This window comes from Mastigoproctus giganteus, chromosome 13, assembly GCF_048544385.1.
Source record: "Mastigoproctus giganteus isolate SK-2022 chromosome 13, ASM4854438v1, whole genome shotgun sequence".
Taxonomy (NCBI): Eukaryota; Metazoa; Arthropoda; class Arachnida; order Uropygi; family Thelyphonidae; genus Mastigoproctus; species Mastigoproctus giganteus.
The window spans coordinates 8,402,897-8,430,308 of NC_143587.1; the positions used below are offsets into that span (position 1 = coordinate 8,402,897).

General features: G+C 38.0%; 2 protein-coding genes across 2 annotated transcripts in view; one reads left to right on the top strand and one right to left on the bottom strand.

The window, feature by feature from the left end:
- Positions 1 to 14,608, bottom strand: part of Cdc6 (Cell division cycle 6) — a 70,381-nt gene extending 55,773 nt beyond the window's left edge. Inside the window, exons 1-3 of the mRNA XM_090387868.1 lie at positions 14,558 to 14,608; positions 12,625 to 12,682; positions 4,003 to 4,290 (exon numbers count right to left, since the gene is read on the bottom strand). Coding sequence (XP_090243994.1) covers positions 4,003 to 4,290; positions 12,625 to 12,682; positions 14,558 to 14,608 — 397 coding nt within the window. The remainder of the gene's footprint in view (positions 1 to 4,002; positions 4,291 to 12,624; positions 12,683 to 14,557) is intronic.
- Positions 14,609 to 15,051: 443 nt separating this feature from the next.
- LOC150075751 (uncharacterized) lies at positions 15,052 to 25,621 on the top strand. Its single transcript, XM_090387869.1, has 2 exons — positions 15,052 to 15,209; positions 24,435 to 25,621. Exons 1-2 carry the CDS (start codon positions 15,155 to 15,157, stop codon positions 25,619 to 25,621), a joined length of 1,242 nt encoding a protein of 413 aa, XP_090243995.1. The 5' UTR covers positions 15,052 to 15,154.
- The last annotated feature ends 1,791 nt before the right edge of the window (positions 25,622 to 27,412 follow it).

Sequence of the window (27,412 nt, forward strand, 5' to 3'; positions counted from 1 at the left end):
AAGAGGTAACTACCATTAGGAGTAAAGGGAAGGGTTTTGCTTTCATAAAGGTGACTACAGTGGTCTGAGACAGTATTTAAATTCTATGTGGTGGGACCAACTGATGATGTTACCAACAGCAAATTCAAAATGGGAAGCATTCAAAGAATTAATCTTGGAAGCTACTAGGCTTTTCATACCAACTAAGAAATATTGTTCAAGATTTAGGCATAAATGGATGTCAGATGAACTAATTAGACATGTGGCAGAGAAGAAAATGCTTAAGATACATATAAATTAAGATGACACAGAAGTTTATGATAGACATAAGCTGGTCTGTAACAAAGTCACAAAGGAAGTTAGGCAGGCAAAGGTAGATTACAAGAAATCTTTGGCAAAGGCTGCAAAGAAAAACAGCAAAGAGTTCTTTACTTATGTAACCTCTGGAAGAAAGGAGATGAATCAGATTGGTCTACTTGATATCAATGGTTCAACTGTTCATGATCCTGCTCAGGTAGGTAACAAACTAAATGAATATTTTGCATCTACATTCACACATGGAGTTATTCAGGGAGGGGAATGCCAGAAGTGTATTAAACTCTGGCAGTAAGATAGATAATCTTGTAATCACTGAGAGTAAAGTGGAGGAGAAATTGTTGAAGATAAACATAAGAAAGGCACCTGGGGCGGATGGAATCTATCCAGTTATATTAAAGGAGGCAGCAAAGGAAGTAAGCAAAACCTTAGCCATAATTATGAGAGATTCCTTGGACTCAGGGGACGTACCCATGGACTGGAGATGAGCAAATGTGACCCCAATCCACAAAGGATGATCAAAGGGAGACACAGGTAATTAGAGACCTGTTAGTTTAGCTTCTGTTCCAGTGAAATTAATGGAGGCACTGGTTAAAGATGCACTGCAGGATCATCTAGACAAAACTTCAGTTATAGCTTGGACACAGCTTAGATTTAGGTTTTATTGGCGCATTGCTTGGACACAGCATGGGTTTGTTAAGGGGAAGTCTTGTCTGACCAATTTTATTGGATACTATGACGTATTCACAAAGGAACTAGATGCAAAGAATAATTTTGATATCGTATATTTGGATCTTAGAAAGGCTTTTGATACTGTTACTCATGAAAGACTGCTGCACAAATTGGAGCAGTGTGGCATAGGAGGCAAATTGCTGCTAAAGCAGTTTATAGGGATGGTTGAGTGGGAGAAGACAGAGTGGTAATCAATGGCCACTGCTCTTCGTCCACTAATGTTATTAGTGGAGTCCCCCAGGGTTCAGTGTTGTTTTCTGTATTCATTAATGATATTGATGATGGTACATAAAGCTTAATGTCCAAGTTTGCAGATGATACGAAGGTTGGCAGGGTTGTTAATGACAGTACACTGCTGCAACAGGATCTAGAAAAGTTGAGCAGATGGGCTGAGAGGTGGTAACTGAAGTTGAACATTGACAAATGTAAAGTACTGCATATGGGAAGCAGTAACCCCAGAGTAACATATCAACTGTGTGGTACTACGCTGACAGTGGTAGACAGCGAAATGGACCTGGGGTAATTGTGCAAGCAGATATGAAGTTTTCTGAGCAGTGCAACAGTCTGCAAGAGTACCCCTGGTGTCTTGTCAATGATACAGAGGAATTTTTCTACATGGCATGGTTAAGGAGATGATAACCCCCTTGTATAAGGCAATGGTGAGGCCACACCTTGAGTACTGTATACAGGTCTGGAAGCCTCATTTTAAGAAGGATGTAGAGCTGTTGGAACGAGTACAGAGAAGGGCAACAAGATTAGTGAATGGAACAAAGGGCTGCTCTTACGAAGAAAGATTTAAGTTTTTCAAATTAGTGTCTGGAGACTAGGCACCTGCAAGGTGATCTGATTGAGGTGTAAAAAGCCTTGAACGGTTTGAACTTGCTCAATGCTGATGGGATTCTTCCTCTTGCTCAGAATAATCGCCTGAGAGAGCATAAATTCAAATTGAGGAAAGACAGCTGTAGGATAGATGTTCGGAAGTTTGCCTTTAGCCAGCAATCAAGCGGGTGGTTGATTGCTGGAACAAACTTCCATCTTTTGTTGTAGAAGTTGATGGCTTAAACAGATTCAAGGCCGAACTAGACAAACATTTGGAGCGAGTGGATGGGTGAAATGAGAAGGGTGTGTGTGTGTGTGTGTTTTTTGAGGCTGATGCTATATAAGCTTGCTTTCTTGCATCATGTGCCCTTGATGGGCACTGCTCTTCTTGGACTTAAATTATTGGTGGTGTCCCTTCAGTCCTGGGCCCAGTGCTGTTTTCAATATTCATTAATGATATTGATGAAGGCATATCACACTTAAGTCTAAATTTGCAGGTGACACAAAGGTTGGCAGGGTGGTTAATGACAGTAATCAGGGTACGCAACTGCAACAAGATCTAGAAAAATTAGACAGATGGGTGAGAAGTGACAAATGAATTTAATATCGACAAATGCAAGGTAATGCATAATAAGGGAAGCAATAAATCCCAGCTTAATATACCAGATGCGTGGTACTACACTGAAGGTACTATAATAGAGAATGAAAAATACCTGAGGTTAATTTTGCAGTCAGATATGAAGTTCTCTGAGCAGTGCAGATAGGCTGTTAGGATAGCTCACAGAGTTTTGTCAGTGATATATGTGAATTTTGCCACCAGGGAAAAGGAGGTAATTATTCCACAGTATAAGGCCACATCTTGAGTACTGCATACTGGTCTGGAAGCCTCATTTGAGGAAGGATGTGAATCTGTTGGAATTGGTGCAGAGAAGAGCAATAAAATTAGTGAGGAGAACAAAAGGTTACTCTTACAAAGAAAGACCAGTCCTACAAATTGCAGCATCTGGAAACTAGACACCTGCAAGAAGATCCTATTGGTGTTTGAAGTTCTGAATGGATTGAGTATGCTAATTGTTGATGATATTCTTACTCTTGCTCAGACAACACAAATAATGGAGCTTAAATTTAATTGGAGGGATGGTTGTAGTATAGATATACAGAAATTGTTTGTTGAAACAAGCTTCCATCTAGTGTTGTGGAAATGGCTAGTTTGAATAAATTTATGAAAAATTAGACAAATTATTAGAAGGGATGGACACCTGTGTGGGAAGTTTTTTGTCAAGTACCAAGTTTATTAATCACCTACCAGTAGTTATGACATCACCACTCTAGCACTGCTTCCTTCATTGACATTAAACTCATGTATAAACTACCAAAGGTAATTATACAATATATAGTTATCTTTCCTAACTACTGCATCCTGCTGGGAGGATAATAGCCAAGTATAGTTTTTTTTTTTAACTATGACAATACTGCCATTTTAATCTTTCATGTAACAGCAACAGTTTTGAATTTGAAAATTCAAATGTCATTTCCAATCTCAAATCCTCTAAATAACCTTGTATCTTGAATTAGTTTTTTAAGATTTCTTTCTATAATGATACAGTTAATTATGCTTTTGAAATAATGGAATAAAATCCATGACCACCCAGACCAACTTGAAAAGGCAGGCTTAACAGGTTCCTCCCATCATATATGCAATTAAAATCTTGCTAAACGAGGCAAACCACTATGGAATAAAAGTTATATATCCATCATACAATTTAATCAGTTCCACTGGCACATTTTGCAAAAGGAATAGCAGTTATTAGATTCACTATATTTGTCCATCCATAAGCACACAAATAACAGCATCACTGTTATTTAATACGATTAAATCTAATAAGGTATACAAATAAGATGTATACACAATATGCACCTTATTTGTGATACAAATTTTACCTTTTCATTCTTGTTTTGTTTTTTTTTTTTCAAGAAATACTAACTAGAAAAACTTGCAGAAATATTTAATTCAATAAAAAAAATCAGGGACTCCCCCACCTCTCTCTTTTAAACATCCATAACATGTAGGGGGAAAAAATCCATAATCTAATAAAACTTCAAATTCATCTGCAATGAATTTGAAACCCAACAATAATAATAAAAATGCTAAATTACCTGTTTGTAAAGCATGCTTAGGCAATTTCTGTGGTATGTGGTCATCTTTTTTGGGTGTAATACTTTGAAAATTCAGTGTTGCAGTCTCATTAATTTCTAGTTCCTTTTTCTTATGTCTGCAAGATCTTAATACTGTAGGGATAACAGCCTCATTTTCTTTGTTTGCTATATCTTTCTTGGAATGAGATCTTGTTTTTCTCATTGGAAAATCAATAACAGATTGTACAGAAAGCATCTTTGAAGCCAACAATACTCTGTTAAAATTTTGATTTATAGAAATAAAGTTCCCTAAATAAAACAAAAAAATATTTAAAAAGAAATATATACAGTTAAAAATTTTGTAAAGTGTTAAGAATATTAATCATTTAATGTGAAGTAAAATAAATGCTAACTGAATCACGAGTCAATACTGAATTTTAAAATGGGAAAGAGTTAAAGTTTACCATTAACTAAAACTTTCAAAGAAAAAACAGAATCACTTGAAAGCTGGCAATATTTCTGGATTCTGTTCAATCCTATGATTAGCCCTAAGTAATGGGGGGGTTCTGGTGTTTTGTTAACAACTGATGTGCAAACTGATCAACTTGAAGAATGGGACAGCAGTTAATAAATTGAGTTTTCATCTCATCTACAAATACTGTGGTAACCTCTGCATATCCAATATATCAGGAGTGGCCAACTTAATTTGTGATGCGATCTACTTTTTTCCTTCAAAATGTGCCGTGATCTACCATCTCAAAAATTTCATTGTACAAATCGAGGGATAACTGTATATTTAAAATTCGTCCTGATCGACCGAAATTAAATCCGCGATTGACTCGTTGGCCACCCCTGCAATATATCATCAACTTTGTGTAACATGGTTTCATTAATATCCCCATACTAAGGCTCTGATTTCAGGATCCAACACAGAATCCAGAACTATGTGAGAGTTTTCTTCTTCTTCTTCTTGGTCCTTAGCTGGCAGCTGGGGGAGGCGGCTGGCCATGCAACCAGTATGCTGCTGTAGGTGCCGCAGGGTTTTGGACTTGCTCTGTGATGTTCTTCCATACTTTACGATCCATGGCGTCAGTCCTGGCCTGGTTAAGGTCGAGACGTCGGCTCTTCAAGTCATTTTCCACTTGCTTGGCCCACGTTTTCCTAGGCGCGGTCCGTTGGATGCTCCATTGGGTGGGTCGTTGTCTCCAAAGGAGTGTGGATGGTATTCTGTTCATGCCCATTCTACATACGTGGCCAATCCATCTAAGCCTTCGCTTCTGGATTTGGTCGGCAATGGTTGGTTGCTGTTGGCATCTGGCGCGGATGGTATCATTAGTGATGCGGTCACGAAGTCAGATGCCCAAAATCTGCCGCAGGCATCGCATTTGGAATACCTCAAGTTTGTTTAAATCTAGCTTGAGACAAATCCATGTTTCTGATCCGTAAAGGAGAATGGGCAGGATCAAAGTCCAGAAGAGTCGGATTTTAGTCTTTGAGGAAATGTTGGTCCTCTTCCACAGACACCATTTGAGCGAGGCGAACGCAGTGGCCGCCTGTCCAATTCTGCTGTGGATTTCCATGGTGGATGCAACTTTCTTCTCCTGGACCAGCGACCCAAGGTATTTAAAGTCCTGCACTTGCTCGATCTGGACGCCTTCGAGATAGATGGTGGCTTGCGACCCATCTGTTGTCGGGGGCTTTGTCTTATCAGCATTGATCTTCAAACCGTATGGCCGGGCAATGCCATAGAGGATGTCCGTGGCTTCAGAGTCGTTACCAGCAAAGATAGCACTATCATCGGCAAACATCAGGTCGATCACATAGTGATCCTTGTCATATTGTATGCCCCGTCTGTTTCTGAATGCTTGCCTCATAATGGCATCGACCACGATGTTGAAAAGCAACGGGGAGGCTACATCCCCTTGGCGAACTCCAGTTTGGATGGTAAATTCCTCAGATAAATCGTTCTGGATGCGCACCTGGCTGGTTAAACCGTTGTACGCAATTTGGAGGAGTGTGATGACTTTTCGAGGTACATGTTCGACCTCTAGTAGTTTCCATAAGGCAGACCGATGGACACAGTCGAAAGCAGACTTAAAGTCAATGAAAACAATGACGGTTCGCTGTCCACACCGGATCCTCTCCTCCATCAGCTGATGGATGGCAAAGATTTGATCACAGCATCCTCGCCCGGGTCTAAATCCCGCCTGTTCTCGACTGGTTTGCTCGCGATGTTTTTGCAGCCTTGACTGGATGATCTTCATAAAGACCTTTCCGATGATGGAAAGGAGGCTGATGCCACGATAGTTCTTGCAATCCCGGTTATCACCTTTCTTTTGGATCGGTACGATAATGGCTTTCCTCCATGTTAGCGGAATTTGTTCAGTGCATCAGATGGTTTTGAGGAGTGAGTGTAGTGGGCGAAGCAGTACATCTCCCCTGGCTTTGATCGCTTCTGTGGTGACTTCGTCCACTCCTGGTGCCCTGCCATTCTTTAGGGATTGTATGGCTGCTTTCACTTCTACTGTAGGCTCAACATCGACCATGGAGACTTCAGGGGGATCAATCGATAGTGCGGCTTCTGGCGGTCCCTGAGGTGGGTCGTGACTATACAATGCTTTGAAAAATTCACTCCACCGTTGCAGGCGTTCGGACGGTGATCGCACGAAGGTCCCATCAGCATTCTTGATGTTGTCACTAGTCAATTTGGTCTTTCCACTCAGACATCTGAGGGTGCGGTACTCGTTCTTGGATGCCACCACTTCAAGATCATCTGCCACTTGGTTCCAGTATGCTTCTCTTTCCGCTGTCATCCTCTGTCGGACTTCTCGGTTTAGCTGCCGGTACCGTTCAAAGTCGACCAACTTTGCCTGCTTCCGTTTGTCCACGAGGTCGAAGCACTCGTCTGATATCCATGGTTGCGTTCGACGTCGGGCAGGTGGACATAGGAGCTTGGCACATTCCAGGATGGCATCAGAGATCTGCTTTTCTTCTTCATTTATATCCTCGGGCACGGCTAGCGTCTCGAAGTGGTTGGATAGGGCGATCTGATATGCCCCTTTGTTGGCAGTATTCATTAGCTGCCTCCAGTCCAGCTTGGCTGACCGAGATGACCTTTTTGCATGCCGTAATTTGAGCTGCACCTTAGCCCGGATGAGGTAGTGATCAGATCCGCAATCAGGTCCCCTCATGGCACGAACGTCCATGAGTGATGAGCGAAATCGGGCGTTGATCAGAATGTAGTCCAGGATTGCTGAGTCCTTGCCAGATGGATTTCGCCATGTAAGTTGATGTTTTTGAGGGTGCTGGAACTGACTGTTTCCGATGATCAGGTTGTTAGATGCGGCAAAGGACAACAAACTTAGTCCATTGTCATTGATCTTCCCATGGCTAAACTTGCCCATTGTTGTTTCCCAACCAGATCTGTCCACGCCAACGTGGGCATTAAAATCCCCTGCGAGGATGATCACTTCTGTCTGTGGAATTGAATCCAGCGTATGTTGGAGCTGGTTGTAGAAGTCATTCTTGGTCGGGTCCAGGCTAGTCTCAGTTGGTGCATAGGCGGAGATAATATGGGTCTTGATGGTGCCCTTGACAGTAAGGCCTGCCAGGCGGTTCGATATTGGTTGGAAAGCGATCACACTACTGGTGGCCTGAACATCGACCATAAAGCCCACTCCTGCTTCTCGTTTCTCACCACCAGAGTAGAATAGCATAACCGCTTCGTTAGGTGCTGGTGGTTGGATGATCATCGTTCCAGACCCGGTGAGCCTTAATTCGGATAATGCCGCGATTGATACCTTGCACCTAAGTAGTTCTTGGGCAATGATTTCCTTTTGTCCAACGTGGTGCCCCGTTCGAACATTACATTTGCCAATGTTAATTGCCCTTTTCGGCGTAGTAAGCTTATTGCTATGGCCAGTGGTCCACTTAACACCAGTACCCTGGGTCCCCAGTGCTGGCGCATCGGCTACACCGGATGCGGTAACATTGTTGTAAGAACTTGTTCTGTGGCCAGTGGTCCACTTCACACCAGCACCCTGGGTCCCCAGTGCTGGCGCATCGGCTACCCCGGATGCGGTAACATTGTTGTGAAAGCTTGTTCCGAATTTCATGCTGTTTCTTGCCTAGTTTCCCGGTTCTGGTCATTTCAGCAGGATGACCACCCTCCTCCTTTCGCAGCCGGGCTTGGGACTGTCCATGGCGGAGTTAATGAAAGTTTTAGTTCACTAATAGTACACTGAAATCATTTCTCTGCAATGAAATTCTCCTTATACAAACTCGTAAAGTTTAATTAGTGTCAACTTTATTGCACATTAATTCTTGAAGAACCATCAAGTAAAATCCATTTCTCAGACATTAACCATTTAGATAACTTTTTTTAACCTTCTTTTTATATATAAAATCAGCATTAATAATATTAATACATACAAGTAGTTTAACATTAAAAAATAATCTTTCCTGATAGAAATAAGTGTTAACAAACAAATGCACAAATAAATCTTATATACATTACATTACCTTACAACTGCTTTCTACGTGAACAATAAGTAGCTAGAAACTTCATGAATTAGCTTGTTTTTATTGAATTGTTTTATTTGCTCTTATTTTCTACCCAACAATAAGATAATATATATGGAAATGTAAAAAAGTATCCATAAATTCAAAATAAGAATATAATATGGGTTACATCAGATTTTCTCTTAGCTTCCCTAGTTCATCATGAAAACAACAGAAAGCAAGAAAACAGAAAATGTTTCTGTATACCAATCATTAAAAAAGATCAAGTCATCAGCATGCTAATACCATTCCAAAATTTCCAATATTTGGCAGAGGAATAAAGACCTCAATCAAAACACTAGATCCAATAAATAAGAAAGTCATCATCAAATGAAAATAAAATCATTTGATTTTACCAAACCCATTAATTCATTATTTATATAATACAATGGGCTTGAAAAGATAAAATTACTGATTTGTTTCTACAACAATGTTCCTGTCCCATTGCAATGAAGGAAAAGATAACTATTAGGGTGGCAACTTCACCAAATTACAGGGAACCAATTCAGTGAAACCTTAAATTATTATTATTGTGGGATTTATCAAAAAAAAATAAACAGTTTCTTGTTTCTAATGGGTGGTTAAAGTTTAAGGGTAGGATGAATGGATCAATTTCCGGAAGAAATAACACACCATGGATCTAAAACATACAATCATAAAATTAATATTTTGAATCATATCACAAGTAAAGGCTAAACCAACATTTTAATCCTCCAAACCTGACATAACAATTAAACAAAACCAATGTGTTAGGTGTGGTTAGATTGAACATTAGATTCGTTAGCAATAATAATAACTGTTTACTAAAAATTATAATTCATAAGTAAGTTAGCATGCAAGCTTACATTATTTGATAACACTATTATTATAAGTAGTGGCCAAAACCATTTTTCTTAAGTAGCATTGAGTACACTAAGTATTCTACTAAGTGCACTCATCGCATATTGCACAGTGGCAAAGGTGCTTCAGCAATACAATACAGGATCAGCACACTTAGTTTACTCAACTCTACATAACAAAAATACCTTTTGCCATTACTTACAATAGCATTCATAGCACCAACTTTTGCCAATCACTTAACTTACTTGATAACACTTTGTAACAAATTTTCAAAAAGCTCTGTTTATCTGCATTTCTTAATGTTTTTTTATGGATATAGGTATACTGATTCCAAATATTACCTTACTTTTTGCATAGCATCAATGGTTTGCCCAGAAATAAGAGACAAGTGAATGTGCAATAATACCATATTAAATTTATTGATAATGTTTAACTTCTGTAGAGATCAGAGTATTAATAATAGATAAATATTCTGTTTAGATTCTGGGATGGCCATGTTCGCAAGATAGAGAATATACAATAACATTACCATACTTATCAGTCACATGACTTGAACCACAGTCAACTCAAACACATGTACTACTGTACCCTTGCATTTGTACCACTTGGCCATGGTATCCTTAAAAATTGAAAAATACCCAGTGCAGAGGAAGCTTTCATCTTAACCCATGGCCAAAGGGCCCGATCTTTGCTACAAATAAACAAATCATAAACTCTCCATGGGGTAATCAAAAATATTCCTTAAAAATGCACATTTCAACATCTTTTTCTTTTGAGGTCAAAGTGATCATTCCAATCCAAGAATCAGATAGTTACCCACATAGCTTCATCCCACCTCACCTTCTTTGGTACCTCTTCTCTGCTCTTCACTAACTTTGCCTGATTTGGTCTGAAAAGAACAAGATGACAGTGCATGTAATGGAGTTTGAGTGACATTCTGTATCCCATTTCCCCATAATTTTCAATCCATTTGTCAACTAGTTATTTTTCACTGTTAATGTTGTCAAAAGAGCCATTTACTACAAGGTGAAACAACCACCAGGCATTTCACTCAACATCAATTATTTTGTCTTTCAGTTCTTGTGAACACAGCATCTACTAACTTGTCAACAAATAAATATACCACCCTTCACTTTTGCATCAGAAAATTTTGGATGTTTACACAGACTGTAAATGCTTGAAGGTGTCACCTTGAAGATTCAATACTTTAATAAATTGTTCAACCAGTTCCAGCTTGATATGGAATAATGGAAACTGGCCTATTTCTTGGAAAAAAGAGAGGTTGTTTACTACATCACATGCACTAGGTTTGAGCATGCTCAATGCTGATGGGATTCTTCCTCTTGCTCAGAATAATCGCCTGAGAGGGCATAAATTCAAATTGAGGGAAGATTGTGCAGAAGTTTGCCTTTAGTCACGAGCGAGTGGATGGGTGAAATATGGGGGGGGGGGGGGTTGGCTGATGCTATATAAGCTTGCTTTCTTGCATCATGTGTCTCTGCTAATGCTAACTCAATTCTGACAAATCATTATTTTCTGTAATACTAATCTACTCTTTTAGGTTGATGGGCTGAGAAATGGCAATTCAAGTTTGACAAATGTTGTGGTTATTATTATTTGGTTTTTAGGAGCATTAGCAACTAAGGCCATACTGCTCCAGGGATATGCAGTGGTCATTCCCTGACCTTTCCGCATCATCCGTATTTGGTGGTCACGAGCTCGAACCCTAATCAAGAAGCATGTGCTTCGCACTGCTGCTTCTGCCCACATGGCTATGGAGGTGCCATTTGACAAATGCAAGGTACTGCATATGGATAGCAGTAATCCCAGATTAACATATCAACTGTATGGTACTACTCCTAGGGTAGTGGTAAATGAAAAAGACTTGGGGTTAATTGTACAGTCAGATATGAAGTTATCTGACCAATGCAGAGAGGCCGCCAGCACAATTTGTGAAGTTTTCTCAATGATATACAGGAACTTTGCTAGCAAGGATAAAGAGCTGATTATCCCTTTGTACAAGGCCATGGTTAGACCACACCTTGAATACCAAGTGTGGATAGCCTCACTTTAGGAAGGGTGCAGATTTGCTGGAATGGCAACCAGACTGGTGAATGGAACAAAAGGGTACTCTTGCTAAGGCTTCACTTCTGCAAATTGCAACATCTGGAGACTAGGCAGCTGCGAGAACTGCTTGAGGTGTTTAAGGCCTTGAATGGATTGAGTAAGCTAAATTTGATGGCATTCTTCCTCTTGCTAAGACTACACACACACACATGAGGGGGCATAAATTCAAGTTGAGAAAGGATGGTTGCAGGATAGACGTGCAGAAGTTTGCCTTCAGCCAGCAGGTGGCTAATTATTGGAACAAACTTCCATCTGTTGTTGTGAAAGTGGGTGATTTGAATAAATTCAAGGAGGGTATGGAAGGGTGAGGTGGGTAGTTGGGTTATTTTTTTTTTTTTTTTTTTGGCTGATGCTTTATAAGTTTGCTTTTGTTCCATCATTTGCCACTACTAATACTGCCCTGCTGTCCCAGAGGTATCAAAAAGCAAGGAGAGTTAGCAAAACCACCTTGTAAACTCAGATGGAACGCCAGCAACCCAGTATAAATGGGATATCTCCACAGATATCCATTCAAAGTGTCTATGAATATATACCATTGCTTTTGGATTGTGATTAATATCAGTTTATTTATAAAGACAATCAAATCAACAACAACAGCACAGGGATTCTGCAACAATTTGAAAATGCATAAGTGACATATCTTTTTCTGTATGTGGAAGTCTTGCAACTAGAATCCAATGAAACCGCTCTTTTAAATGTAATGTCAGGAACTCTGCACTGGATTTAGTTAGACCCAAATTCCTGGTTAAGTCATCCTTGATGTTAAAAAAATGTGGCACTTTATTTGAACAGACCTCTGAGGTGTAATTCCAATTATCCTCTTCACCATTTTCATCATCCAATTCTGAATACTTCTCTGAAAGGTAGATCGAGAATTGGCAGTTCTTAAAATGTGTGGCACTGGAGCAAATGGAAGATAGTAAGTTTGGGGTGCACTACAGCTTTTTTCAATCAGCAGACTTTAAACTTTGACCTCCATAGAAAAGGAGCAGTTGCCATCATAGTTTGCAGACTCTTTCCATTTTTGAGGTATAGCAAAAGGCATACACTATGTCTACCACAAAACCACCCCTCTAATGTTGCAAATACCATACTAGACATGTGCCTACAACTTGCCTATATAATATTCACAAATGTAGTATAAAGAGTCTGGAGATTTGGTAGCCGAAGAAAACTGCAAAAAAAAACTTATTACACAAAATGTATAATAAGTTTCTGTATAAATAAATGTCACAAAAACATAAAATCCTTCAATTGCCACCAAAATACTGACACTAGAGAAAAGCCAATGATGGCATAGGATTAAGCACCAAACTACATATAAGTTAAATATGAACAAACTTTTCTGTTACATAGTGCAGTTAAAGTAATAACATTAATTATGCCATGTTATTGCATATCCAGTGATGCCAGTACCAACTACAGTGAGCACATATGGTTAGTACAACTGTGGCACCTCTGTAGCCAGGTGGGCAGTGTGTAGCACACTGCTTCTTGATTAGACCGGGGTTCGAGCCCGTGACCACAAAATATGGAAAGGTCAGGGAATGACCACCGCATATCCCCGGAGCAATATGGCCTTAGTTGCTAATGCTACTAACAACCAAATAATAACAACTGTCAATATCCCACATAATGCTCTATAAGCTTGCATCATTTGCCCCTACTAATACATCAATAAGAATTTAGCACTTTCACTTTGATTGACAGCATATGCAACCAATGAATAATCAAAGGCATTACAAAAAAACTATCTATGGTATGGTAGTGATTGTTATATTACCAATTGTACACATGTCCTTGGGGGACCATAATGAAACTTGCATTTGCCCTTGGGGGAAAGTACTAACTGCATAGGAAAATAGTTTTGTTTAAAGATAATACAGAAGCAGAAAAAGCTTTTGGAATATTCTTGGGTAGCAGCAATTTCTCCATAATCCTCTCCTACAGATTCCACACTTACGATAAGATACTGAATATGAAATGTTTTTAATCAAGTTTTCAATTTCAGCTTTAGTTAGAGCAATGAAAGACAGGAGCGACTTTTTTTTTTAATGATTCTGAATAGCAATAGTCAAAGTAAGCAGTTCCATTTTTTTTTTTTATTGTTCTTTCTTAATTACGACTTCCCGCCTTAAAATTTATATTTATCCAATAACAATCTGAATATGCTTTTGCCTAATCACCTAATTAAAAGCTGGTCAGGTCTAAGCATTTTGCCTGACATTTATTTATTCTTCCTCTGTTTAAAAAAACAAAACAAAAAAAAACACCCAAATTCATAGCTTTAGCATTTTTTTTTTATCACTAACCAGATGATCTTATTACAAGATTAACTGGTTAGGAATGTATTATTACAAAATCTACCGTATTTTTATCCCCTTATGATCAAAAAAACCCCAGGGGCTCACATCTGGTGAGTATGGGCTTGGCACACCCAGGGTTCTGAGCTGGATATCATCATTCTTCTCTTTCTTGGTGATTCCTTTCTACTTCTGTCAATCTCTCACTCTCTCAGGGTAACTCGGGAATTTTTTTTTGGCTGGTGCAGCATAAGCCTCAGGCTTCCTTGCACCATATGGCTGCTAATAATAATAATAAGGTAGATTTTTCACTGCTATGGTTAAAGCTTAATGATTCCCAGAACGCTGCTTTGCCCCAACTCCCTTTAGAAAATCCAGGAAACGTCCCTGCCCTGAAATGTATTATCAAAATTATTTCATCAGTTTACTAATAGATTATAAATTGGTGACCACCTAAATGTAATAAATTAAAATATTATTTGTCAATCATAAAACATTAATTGATCACTACATATCTCAACTTTCTTTTAAAACGTTGTTTTATCAAAAATATAGTAAATTATAAAAACAGCTTTCGGATAAAGAAGAAAGATTAACAAATTTCGGAGAATATATACATTATTATTTACATTAAACAGTGCGATTACAATTTGAATACGTACCTTTTTGTCACACTAAATAGCGCCTAATAACTTAAATCGAAAGCATCGCCATACACATGCTGGATTTCCCACAAAATAACTTACTAAATGCGCGCCAGATTTTGGTTGATCATTATTGGTCGACAGAGGCGGCATGTAACTACATGTGGCTGTAACTCTGACCAATGAAAGCATTGTATTTTTTTTTTTTGCTTTCCTAGCATTTCTGCTGTGCACAGAGTAGTACGATTGTGTCTAGGTGTAATCAATTGAGAATTTTTTTTTTTTGCTTGTAGTTGTATTAGAAAATAAAAAAACTCGTAAAACTGTACTTGTTATGTATTATTTTTTTTTTAGAATTTTGACTATATTGTAAAGCTCGTATAGGTTATATCTTAATCTACTTTTGAACCATAATAAATTTAAATTATACATATTCTTCATATCATAGCCTACTAGACACAGAGTAATTACTTCTCTGTGCTACTAGAGTACTAGACTGCTCTAATGACGTTGCTTGTTAAGGCTTCTATTGGTTACTGACTGGGTCTTGCGGTGAATAGATGCAATAATTGTGGTGATGTTGTTGCACCGAATTGTAGTAATCGCATTATTTCATCAGATAAAATACTGTTATGAAATGTAAAATTATAATGATAACAGAAACTATTGAAAGTGGTCAGTTAACTAGCCGTGTTTCGAATGGCCGCAAATCAACTTTTGGCAGCTCCTTCTAGCCAGACAAATACTGGCGTAGGTAATGTGTCATTTTTATTTTATTTTTGGTACTAGAATCACACTATAACCCTTTTGGTCCATTATGGCTGTTACGATTCAATTACCTTTTGCATTATATCTTATATGGAGATATATTCCAGGGTCACCTGAAATGGTGGAATGGGAGAAAGTTCATGTGAATTATAATAATTGCAGTTTTTGGGAAACTCGCACACATTATCCGGCGTTATTGAGGTTTACTCCATCTGGACTAAACCTTTTATGCCAATAGGTTAATTCTAGTCAATAACTAGAAATATCGAAACCTGCATTATGAGTTTAGGTTGAATTTTGAAACGCTGATTCGCATACGGATGCTTCAATTCTTGTAAATAATAACTAATGGTATTTGTATAGCACGCTCTAACAACATTTTTCCCATTGCTTTCTGAATCTGCCTCCTAGGACAATCCATATTTTGATTTATTTCTCTTTGACAGAAGATAAGCCATTGCCATAGCCCAAAATTAAATAGTCTTTGGTAGCTTTGAACAGCTAATCAGTGTTCACTCCTGGCCAATTCTTTTATCAAGCAAATGATTTATCATTTGCTTGATAAAAGAATTTAAGATAAATGATAGAACCATAGAAATTTTGGTAAATGAATGATATATACGTTTACTTTTATGTCAACAGGAGTGGTCACAGGATTTTTTAAAGAGAGAGCTAAAGCAGTGTTTTGGAGAATCATTACACTTTAATCCCAAAGTAGCAAAAAAATAAATAAAACATTATTTTGATCATATGGCAGTGGGCAATAGCTACCCCCCCCCCAAGGGCCTACATATGGCCATCCCTGCATGCCATTGCTCCTAGATTAATAAACTGAAACAAAACCTCAATATTAATTAATAAAATATAGTTTACTGACTATATAAGTGTTTTATCGAGCTCAGATTTATGAACTTTTGGTCCCAGACAGAATATCCGTACATGGTCCTGTGTGTTTAACCCAGCAGTAACAACATACACCCTGACAGGGCCTTAGGAAATTTACTTAATCTGGGTGAGTTACTGGTCGGAAATTTTCCATTGCTACTTTTAGTACCTTTCAAATAGCATCTCTACTTGCACGTGATGTACACTACAGATTAATTTTTATTGCTGTTCACTTTCTAGAAATTGAAATACCCCATGTGGTACATGTAACTAGCATACATTCATGTAGCTGGGCAGGTAGAGATAGAAATAAGTATGTAGAACACTTTTTTAACTCAAAATGATGTTACATATTTTTACTTTTATGTTTGAATTATTACATTAAATGTGTTTTGTCTTATTATTATACTACAGATATCGAAATTGTTAGAAAACTAATATTTATTACTATGTTTTTCTTTATCTCAGTCAAAAGTTACGTATTCTGTCATTGAATAGTTTTTTTTTTTATTTATTATTATTTTAGTTGCAATTTACATATGGAGAAGGATAGAAAGATTATTGCATTTCTTGAAAGATACTGAAAATGATGATGAACCTTCTGAGGATGAGTCAGAAGTTGAAGGCGAAATCATCAATCAAGCTACAAAATCATTAGATGCAGAAGAAGGATGTGATAGAGAATGAAATACAGTAGAAGACTGATGAATTGAGCATCCCATTCAGGCAAAAACACCACGGATTCCTTCCTTCATTGGGAAAGATGGTTCTACAGTGGTAAAAAGATCAACACAAAAATCTAATATTGTAATTCATCTGCCAGGGACTAAGGAATATGCAAAGGATGCCAAAACTTCTATGGACTGCTGAAGTTTGTTGTTTGATGATAAAATTTTGGACATTATTGTAGAGAATACAAATAAATATATAAATGGCATGTCAGTCAGTTTCGAAGACAGAACAATTAGACCCATGGATAAAGTAGAAGTTAATGCACTGTTGAGACTACTCTATTTAGCTAGCTGTCTGATTGAACACTGATGAGCTTTGGGCGAGAAATAGTGCTGGCATGGAGCTGTTTCAGCTCGTTTTGTTTTTATACTCACACCCTTCAGATTTGATGATCTTCAAAATTTGATGAATGAAGAACACTTGAATAGGCTAGCAGAAATAAGATCTCTCCTGAATATTTTTGTTGAAATTATACAAAAGTGCTACACGATGTCAGAGTATACAATAGATGAGAAATTGGAGGCCTTCAGAGAAAAATGTGTATTTCATCAATATATCCTGAACAAATAAGTATAGGATCAAGATATTTGCTCCTGCACCACAGTGTACAGTTGATGAGTCAAGAGAAATTCAAGGTAAACCTGAGATCATTACATATCAAAAAATAAAGGTAAGCCCTGTTGATTCATAATTTTATAATGCCACAAAAGCCGGAGTTGCTGTCATAGATGAACTGTGTGCAACATATGATGTTAGCCAGAATACTAACAGACTTTAGTAGTAATCAATTCCCAAGTGATATATCGCATTAACAGCAAACAAGCAAGTGTAATGAGAAGAAAATTCCTAAAAAAGTATAGCAATTTTCTCTGACAGATGAACACTTAGTAAGCTATTCAATCTAGAAAAATCAAAAAACTTTCAAGCCTACAGATGAGTAAGTCTCCAGGGGTTGATGGCATATACCCTATAATTTTAAGGGAGGCGGCAAGTGAGTGAGTGCATTGAATCATTGTGGCTAATTATGAAAACATCACTGGACTCAGGAGAGATTCTGTTGGATTGGAAAAGTGCCACTGTATCTCCAATACATAAGGGCAGTTCGAAGAGTGTAGTGGGAAATTACTGACCGGTTAGTGTAACTTCAGTAATAAGGAAAATCATGGAGGCAATGATCAAGGATGAAATTCAGGATCATTTAGATGAAATGGAATTCTGATGGATAGTCAGCATACCATTGTAAAGGGAAAATCATGGTTAGCAATTTTGACAGGGTCTCTCATGAGCTGGATTTAGGAAATAATTTCGACATTGTTTATTTAGATTTCAGCAAAGCATTTGACTCAGTCCCACATGGGTGGCTACTTTATAAGCTGAAACAGGTTGGAATCACAGGGAAAATCCTTAGAATGGGGGAGGCAGAGGGTTGTGATAAATGGTTATTCCTCAGATTGTGTTCATGTAAGAAGTGGGGTTCCCCCCCAGGGATCCGTATTGGGACCACTGTTCTTTTTGATTTTCTTAAATGATATCAATGGAGGGATAGAGGACATGATGTCTAAGTTTGCAGATGATATAAAAATTTGTAGAGTAGTTTAATGATCACCGGCAAACAGCTTATTCAGAGTGTTGTAGGTAGACTTCAGGGATGGTCAGAAAAGTGGCAGCTTTGCTTTAATCCATCAAAGTGCAGAGTACACTTGGTGAAGTTGAACTAAAGTCAATAGTGGAAGACAGGGACTTGGGAGTTACAATATGGTCAGACAGGCAGTTCACTGAGCATTGTAGACAGGTTGCATGGAAGGCCCATGGTGTCCTATCGAACAATTGCTAGTACAAATAAGAACGTCATAAACCCATTATACAAGGCTATTCTTAGACCAGACTTGGAATACTTTGTTCAAGTGTGAAGTATAAATTACTGGAATAAGTTACTTACTTGGGTGGTAAAGGCTGACAGTTTGGGGAAATTCAAAGGTCAGCTGGATAATTACCTACAGGAGGAGGGAAATGCATAGGTTCTATTTCCTTTTCTTTTATTTAATTTTTTTATTAATATTATATTATTCTTTTTTTTATTTTCTTCTTTTTTTTTTTTGGCTGGTGCAGCATAAGCATTACGCTTTCTTGTACCATATGACCATTACTAATAGTAATACTCAGGGCCATGCCAAGCCATTTTAGTACCTGGGCAAGAATTAAAAATTGCACCCTGCTGTTAATGATGACAATGTTGGCAGTTATTTGATCTTTCTTTTGGTGCCCCTTTCAGCTTTTAACCCAAGGCAAGAGCCTCGTTTGCCTCACCCTCGACATGGCTAATATCTCTCGTGATGTTGAAGAAAGGAGTTGGGAAGTTTCTCGAATATAAAAAATGAAAAATATGGAAAAAATATTAACGAAAGCATTATTGTCGAACCAAATGCCATTCTAGTAGCTTTCATTAAGAATATTGCCTAAATTTTCTATTTTACAACTATCTTTCCTCAATTTGAATTTGTGTCCCCACAGGAGATTAAGTTGGGCAAAAGGAAGAATCTCATCAGCATTGAGCTTGCTAAGCCCATTCAAGATCTCCTTGCAGGTGCCTAGTCTCCAGACACTGCAAGTTGCAGAACTTAAGCCTTTCTTCATAAGAACAACCCTTTGTTCCCCTCATCAATCTTATTGCTCTTTTCTGTACACGTTCTAGTAGTTTTACATCCTTCCTAAAATGAGGTGTTCAGACCTGTACATAGTACTCATCATGTAGCCTAACCACTGCCTTATACAAAGGGATAATCACCTCATTTTCTCTACTACCAAAATTCCTGTATATCATTGACAACAGCCTATGACCTGCTCTGGTAGCCTGTCTGCACTGTCAGAAAACTTCATATCTGACTGCACGATTACTCCCAGGCCTTTTTCATTTTCTGCCACACAGTTGGTACAGTTCTCTGGGGTTATTTCTACCTATATGCAGTACTTTTCATTTGTCAGTGTTAAACTTCAGTTGCCAGTTCTCAGCTTATCTGTCCAACTTTTCTAGATCCTGTTAGCATTAGTAGAGGCATATGATGCAAGAAAGCAAGCTTATGTAGCATCATCCAAAAAAAAAAAAACCATTTCACACATTCATTCAAGGAGGACCTGGACAAACGTTAGAGGGAATGGATGTGTGAAATGTTTTTTTTTTGTTTTTTTTTTTTTTGGCTGATGCTACATAAGCTTGTTTTCTTGCATCACATGCCACTACTACTATACAGAAAACAAATTCTTCTGATGTAATTATTTTGTTTCTGGTCATGAAGACAAAAGTTTTTTTTTTAATACTGAAAGTGAATTGACTAAAAGAGTACATAAATTTGTTCTGTCAATGTGGAACACATACATGGTGATGTTCTGCCAACCTCTCACCATTAAAAATTTCTGGCTTTTTTTTTTTTTTTTTATGAAAACCCCAAACACGAGAGGTATTAGAACCTATAGTAGAACCAGTTACTCAAAGGTTGAAAAATGCTGATCTGCACTGAAGACCAGTTGTCAATATGTACATATTTTAATTTTCAACAATAATTACAGTAATGTTTTGTTATTTAATTATTGTTACATTTTTATTATCTTGTAATTACTTAACATGGTAATTACCATGTAATTAATTAAATGGCAATTACTTCGCCGGATTTCAGCGATGTCCGGACGGTCTGTGAGAGCCAAATCCTCTGCTTGCACCTTCACGATGCTATGAATTTTAATAATCCTGGGTATAACCTCCATGCACAAGTACATGGTGGGTGACCACCCAGATGTGAACCAACGTAAGCAGGGGTCGAGGTGTGGCGCCCACACCACATAGAGGAACGCTGCCCCTCTATGTTACCAGGCAGTACTATGTGGTAGATGACTCTCATGAACCGGTGCAATACCACCACTTTGCTTATTGGAGGCTTGAAGTGGTGGAACCCATGTTTAGTCTCTAGAGCTAAGTTCCGGTCAACCCCTCAATCATGCAGTATGATTGATGACTTTTGAGGTTATGATGAACATTGTGGCGAGATCCAATATTCCTTACATTTCGAGGTACAGCTCTAAAACGGTGTTCGCAGGCCGGCCACTAGTTAGTACACCGGACCGAACCTATTGGTAACTCTCTAGGAGGCTTCCGGATCAGCTAGTTTATAATCTTGCTACCTCTACTCTGCCAGATAGTGACTGGAGGGAGTCCGAGTAGTGTGTATGCGGGAGCATTGTCGAGGCCACATCATGTCAAGGATCTGGGTATATTCTTACCATGTGTACACCATATCCAAAAATTTCATTACTTCATACAGCATGTCCCACCCACTTTTTCTTACTATTGAATACACCATGAATTGTCAAACTAATAGAGCAAGCTTATCTGTGAAAATATCTAAACCTCCCAAGCACTTCCTAATTCATTTCACAAATATACGTAGTCTCAGTTCTAATCTCAACGATGTCCATTTCCAACTACTGCTCCAACGATGTCCAACTATTGCTCATCTCAGATGCCCAAATTATTCTCTGTATGATTCCTTTCGCCACAAAGGTGGTACTTGTGCATATGTCCGTTCTGATATTCCCTGTCAGAGACTTGGCAATTTGGAATCTCCTCTCTTTGATCTTCTCTGGCTTAAAATCTCTCTACCTCATTGTGTCAAATGCATCTGTTGTCTTTACCGTTCTCCCAACTCCACTAATCACTTGTAACTGTTTGACTTCTTCTCTTTGCAACTTGACTTTCTCCAGTCCAACTTTCCTAACAGTGAGGTAATTTTCCTTGGTGATTTTAATGTTCACAACTCCAGCTGGCTTCCTTTTTCTAGTCACACCGACCCAGCTGGTCAAGATGCTGAGGCCTTTGCAATTACTAATGACCTTGCACAAATTGTTCATTTACCTACAAGAATACCGGACAATCCTAATCATACAGCCAATACGCTTGATCTTTTTTCTCACAAACAACCCTTCTAAGTACACGGTCGAAGTGAGAGGTCCTTTAGGCACTTCAGATCACAACTTGGTGATTGTCTCTTCTCCAATGGAACCTTTATCTCATGGCTATTCCCAACCTCATGTTGTTTGGCATTACAAGAATGCAAAATAGGATGGCCTGCAAGACTTCTTTTCCTTGTTCGGATTACTGTTTCAAAAGTTCTGATATCAACGTTTGCTCAGATCGTGCCAGTGAAATTATTCTTGCAGGAATGGAATCCTTTATCTCACTCTCTATTTTAAAATTTCGTCCTTTATCTAAACGTTGGTTTTCCAATAAATGTGCTAAGGCTGTTCAAGAGAAGAACATTGCATATCGTAATTGGCTTGTTTCTAATTCTTCAGTTTCATTTTCTGCCTACACCAAAGCTTGCTACAATTGTAAAGCAGTTATTATCCAGTCCAAACTACAGTTTGAACAGGCTAAGAGTAGAAAACTTGCTTCTTGCCCTAATGGTAGCCGAGCATTCTGGTCTCTTGCCAAAGCTATTGGTTGCAACTTTTGCCCATCTCTGTCCAAACCAGATGGTTCTGTTGTCACTTCAGCCAAGGTAAAGCTGACCTGCTAGCATCCCATTTTTCTTCCAGCTCATGTATTAATGATCTTGGTAAAACACCTCCCACCATTCCCAACACTCTCCATTCACTGCCTCCTGTGGTCTTCCGTCAAAAGGATATCAGAAGGATTTTGATGAATCTTGATGCTAAGAAAGTTCCAGGTCCTGATGGTATTTCTTCACTTGTTCTCAAAACCTGTGCTGCTGAACTTACTCCTATTCTTTGCCGCCTTTTTTCACTATCTTATTCCAAAGGTGTTTTCCCTTCTGCTTGGAAATTTTCTCATATCCAGCCAGTTCCTAAAAAGGGTGACAAATCTCTCCCATCCAATTATCGTTCCATTGCAATTACTTCTACTCTTTCTAAAGTAATGGAGAAATCAATTAACCGCCAACTCTTAAACTACCTAGAAACCTTCCGTCTGATCAACGACCGCCAGTATGGATTCCGTCAGTGTCGATCCAGTGGTGATATTCTGGCTTATTTACCCATTTATGGACTAATTCAGTGGAAAGGTTCAGTGAAACACAAGTAGTTGCTCTTGACATCTCAAAGGCTTTCGATCGTGTTTGGCATAAAGGTCTTCTAAACAAGCTTCCATCTTATGGTTTGCCAACTGTTTTTAGTAATTGGTTATCCAGTTTTCTCTCTGATCACTCACTGAGGGTGATGGTAGATGGCTCTCTGTGTTCCAACTTCTCCACTAATGCTGGTGTCCCCCAAGGTTCAGTTCTTTCCCCCACCCTTTTCCTCTTGTATATTAATGACCTTCCATTGACTGGAAATCCTATCCATAGTTTTGCCAATGATAGCACATTGCATTCCACTTTCCATTTTGAGAAACCTTGTCCTGCTCGATCAGCTTCAACTTCTCGAAAATCTGCTACCAATTCCTTAAATGCCGACCTTCAGGTAATTCTCCAGTGGGGCAAAGACAACTTAGTTGATTTCAACCCTTCTAAAACTCAATCTTGTCTTATATCTCACAAAAAAGGATTCTTCTGCTCCTATGCTTATCTTTAGTGACACTCCTATTTATAGGCAAAATGATATATCTCTTTTGGGGATTACCCTGACTTCTAATCTCTCTTGGTCCAAGCACATTACAAATATTGCTTTTTCTGCATCTATAAAACTTGGTTTTTCTCTTTCGCTCTCGGCGTTACTTTTCTTCCAAACAGCTGCTCACTCTGTATAAATCGCAAATCCGCCCTGCCATGGAATATTGTTCCCACATCTGGGAACAATATTCCAATGTTCCCAAAACCTCTCTCAGGCTTCTTGATTCCATTCAGAAGAGGGCAGTTAGGTTAATTAATGACTCATCTCTAACAGAGTCTCTCCACTCGCTGTCTCATAGATGTACTGTTTCTGCTGCATGCCTCTTCTGCAGATACTTCCATGTGCATTGTTCTTCTGAATTGGCTTCTATAATTCCCGCTCTCTCTTTCAAAACAGTCCGAACACGTGCAGCCACCAGCCAACATCCATTTACTGTCCAACTTCAAACTCATAGAACCAACTTTTCATCTTCCTCATTTATTCATTCAGCTGCCATTTTCTGGAACAACCTTCCTTCATACGTATTTCCTGAAAATTACAGTCTACAGAAGTTCAAGTCCAATGTCAACAAATATCTTCTTTCGTCTTCTCAACCTCCAACCCAAGCACAGTACTAAGTACTATAGGTTCTAACACCTCTCGTTTTTGGGGTTTACATAAAAAAAAAAAAAAAAATACTTAACTGTATAGATCCAGAATAGTTGTCTTCATCGAAAAATTTAATGTGCACTGCATAATGGTATTGACTCATGAATACTTTAGTCACTTTCCTGCTTTCTTAAACTGAAGTTTGAGGCAAATTACTTGATGTAATAATGTTGTTGAAACTGTGCAAAATTACAGGATTTTTTTTTCTTCAGAAAGTATAAACCAAATATAAAATGTCTTAAAATTTAAATATTATTTAATTATATTTTTGAAATAGAATCTTAAGTTGCCAAGCACTTCTAAATCATATTGTATTTCTTTACTTCAGATAATCTAGAGGGACCCAAAGACAGCAGAACTTTATGTCAATTCTTTCTGGAAGGTAAATGTCGTTTTGGATCTCAGTGCTGGAACCAGCATAGTCCACTTGTTGAGAATGATTTAACTACTAGCATTGAGCAGAAACAGACAACAGAATTAAAATTTGACAAAAAAATGGTAAAGAAAGTGAAAAATGCAGCTGCCACTTCTTCAGGTAGAAAAACTTCCATGAGGACGTCAGCTGATGTTATTTCAAGAATTCTTTGGGACTCATCCCTTCCTGAACAGCATTTTGTTATTGGCTATACAGACCGATTTCTTGGTATTATAGAGAAACCTTTTACTTTGTTTGACTGGAGTGATATTGCATCAGTAGATAATTATACTTTAGCTATTCCTAAGCATCGTATACAATATTTTAAATATAAACACAAGAAAGTATGGGACAAAAATGAGCGACTAGACCTGATATTTGGGTCAACTGGTGCAGATATGAATATTGCAGATGTCATTGAAAAGATAAATGAAAAAGAACTTGAATTGCCTATGAAGGATGATGTATCTGACTCAAACCCAAGCTGTGAGAATGGAAACAACTGTTTTGACAACATATCAGAATCAAAGCCAAATTATTTTCTAGCTGCACGAATAAATAAAGATATTACAGAAAAAGTTCAAGAAGTAATTGAACATATAAAGATTAAACATCCTTTAGATGAACTACATTTTTTATCAACAGACAAATTTCATCTCACTCTTACTTTACTAAGAATAAATTCCATAGCTGATATTTCAGATGTTATAAACAGATTGCAGGCAGCCAAAGAGAAATTTACAGGGATCTCCAGTGATGACATAAAATTAGAAGGAATTGATAATTTTCAACAAAGAGTAATTTATGCTAGGGTAGTTATGACACAAGAACAAAAAAATTTCCTCTCAAAATTGGAAGATATTATTATCAACAGTGGAGGCGAAATCTGCACAAATTCACATTTTATTCCTCATGTAACTTTGGCAAAAATCAACAGAAAATCTACAGAGACAAAACACTTTGATGCAGAGTGGTATGCACCATTTGCTAAAAAGCACTTTGGCAGTCAAAAACTTGATAGAATTGCTTTATGTCCTATTGGAGAAGGATTCAGTGAGGACGGCTTCTACGTATGTGCTACTGAAATTAGCTATAATTGACGTAACTAACTTCATAACACTAAAGTATCATATATGTATATAGATTTATTTGTACATAATTTTAGACCTGTTGCATATTATAAACCAAATTATAACTTAAAAGTGTTTAAATCAAAATAATAACAAGAGAAGTAATATATTAGCATTTTGCTGGTTGTATTCTTTTCTATTTCTGCATTATTCCTGTGTACAATGGGACCTTGGATTATTTTAGATGAATGAACTAAGACTGCCTTTCCAGTTTTATATCTTTTGCAAGTCATTCACCTTTCAATGTGTGTAAAATGTACAGTATATTGTATGTAGATATAGTATGCACCAAAGTAATAAATTTGTAATTTTACTCATTTAATAAGACTGTTTAAAAACTTAAATCTTTAATTGTACTAGTTTGTGATAAGTTTACTTTTTGAAATTAAGCACATGATCTGGTTATGACATTCTCCCAAAATGTCACCCAGGGTGGGTGCAACCTATCCAGTTATATTAAGGGAGGCAGCAAAGAGGGTAAGCCATAATTTTGAGAGCACCTTTATATTCAGGGGAGAAGGTGTGGAAATTATCACCAATTCAAAAAAGGGGGATCACAAGGTGATATGAGTAATTGTTGGCACGATTGACATTTAGAATAGGAGGTCTGCAGGCTTACTTAATAAACTATTTATTAGGGTCACCCAGAATGTTAATTCAACTACCCATGTGTATTGTGTCTGTAAATTGCATGTGTTCTCTGGTTGATTTGCCTGTTTTGCTAAACAAAAAACCCTAGTTTCTGTGGGGGAAAAACCTTGCTATCTATGCCTGAGACTGACTAACTCAGCTGCGAAGTGAAAAAAGCCCATTAAAGTTCCTTGCATCATTGACAGGATTTGAACTCAGCCTTTTCCACTTGGTGTGGGGAGGACGGTGACAATACCACTGTGCTTCCCACACAGACGACTTTCTTAAAAAAAAAAAAGTTGTGAGTTAGGATTAAATTTGAAAGTGTCTGCAATTCTGCCCAGACGATCGGAGCCAGCCACAAGCACGTTCAACCGGTTCTTTCAGACAGTGGCCCACCCTCAAACGGTCTAAATAATAATATCATCTCCATACTTTCTGCATTTCTATCAACGAGCTTAATGTCTAGTTACCCACATTATCGTCACTCCAAGAGCATTGCGCAAGTTGACTTGAAAATTGCTAGAAGTAGAGCGCATATTTCATTCTCATTGTTTATGTTTCATTATATATTGAATGTAGGACTTTATTTAAAAATGTAATTTTTATGTTATACTCATTTTCAAGGATACTGTATAGTTTTTAACTTCTGGAGGTAAGGAAATAATAAACCCTGCAAGTAATTCCTGAACAGGATCCTACAAATAATTCTTGAACAGGACCCTGTAAATATTCTGGCAAGCCCTGGACACAATAGGAAGGAACATATGATAAGAGCCTTGTCAATCAATTCAGACCTGGGGAGATTGTCCAAGACTCATGTGGTAGAATTTTGCTCAGTGTGGTCTGTGCTTGTTAGCAGAGACTGCTTCTATGGCGTTGGGAGACAGAAATTGAAAGGGTGCAAGAATATTTGCTGATGCTATCAAGGCTGTTACGAGGGACAGAAAACTGCTGGCTTGGGGGGGGGGAGATATATGGATTAATAATAGCAGCAGCCAGAGGTGAAAGTGATTCTTGCACTGTTTCTGTTGGAACACGGTGCAGGCTGGAAAACAAAGTGCTGGAGATTTCAAGGCCTACTGTGGGTCATCATGAACCAGGGAAATACATGGGCTGTATTAGGCTAAC

What these genes read in the sequence shown, in the direction of transcription:
- LOC150075751 (XM_090387869.1), top strand. Translation starts at nt 15,155, where the DNA reads ATGGCCGCAAATCAACTTTTGGCAGCTCCTTCTAGCCAGACAAATACT. An exon ending in CCAGACAAATACTGGCGTAG is followed by an intron (nt 15,210 to 24,434) that starts GTAATGTGTCAT and finishes TCTTTACTTCAG; the next exon opens with ATAATCTAGAGGGACCCAAA.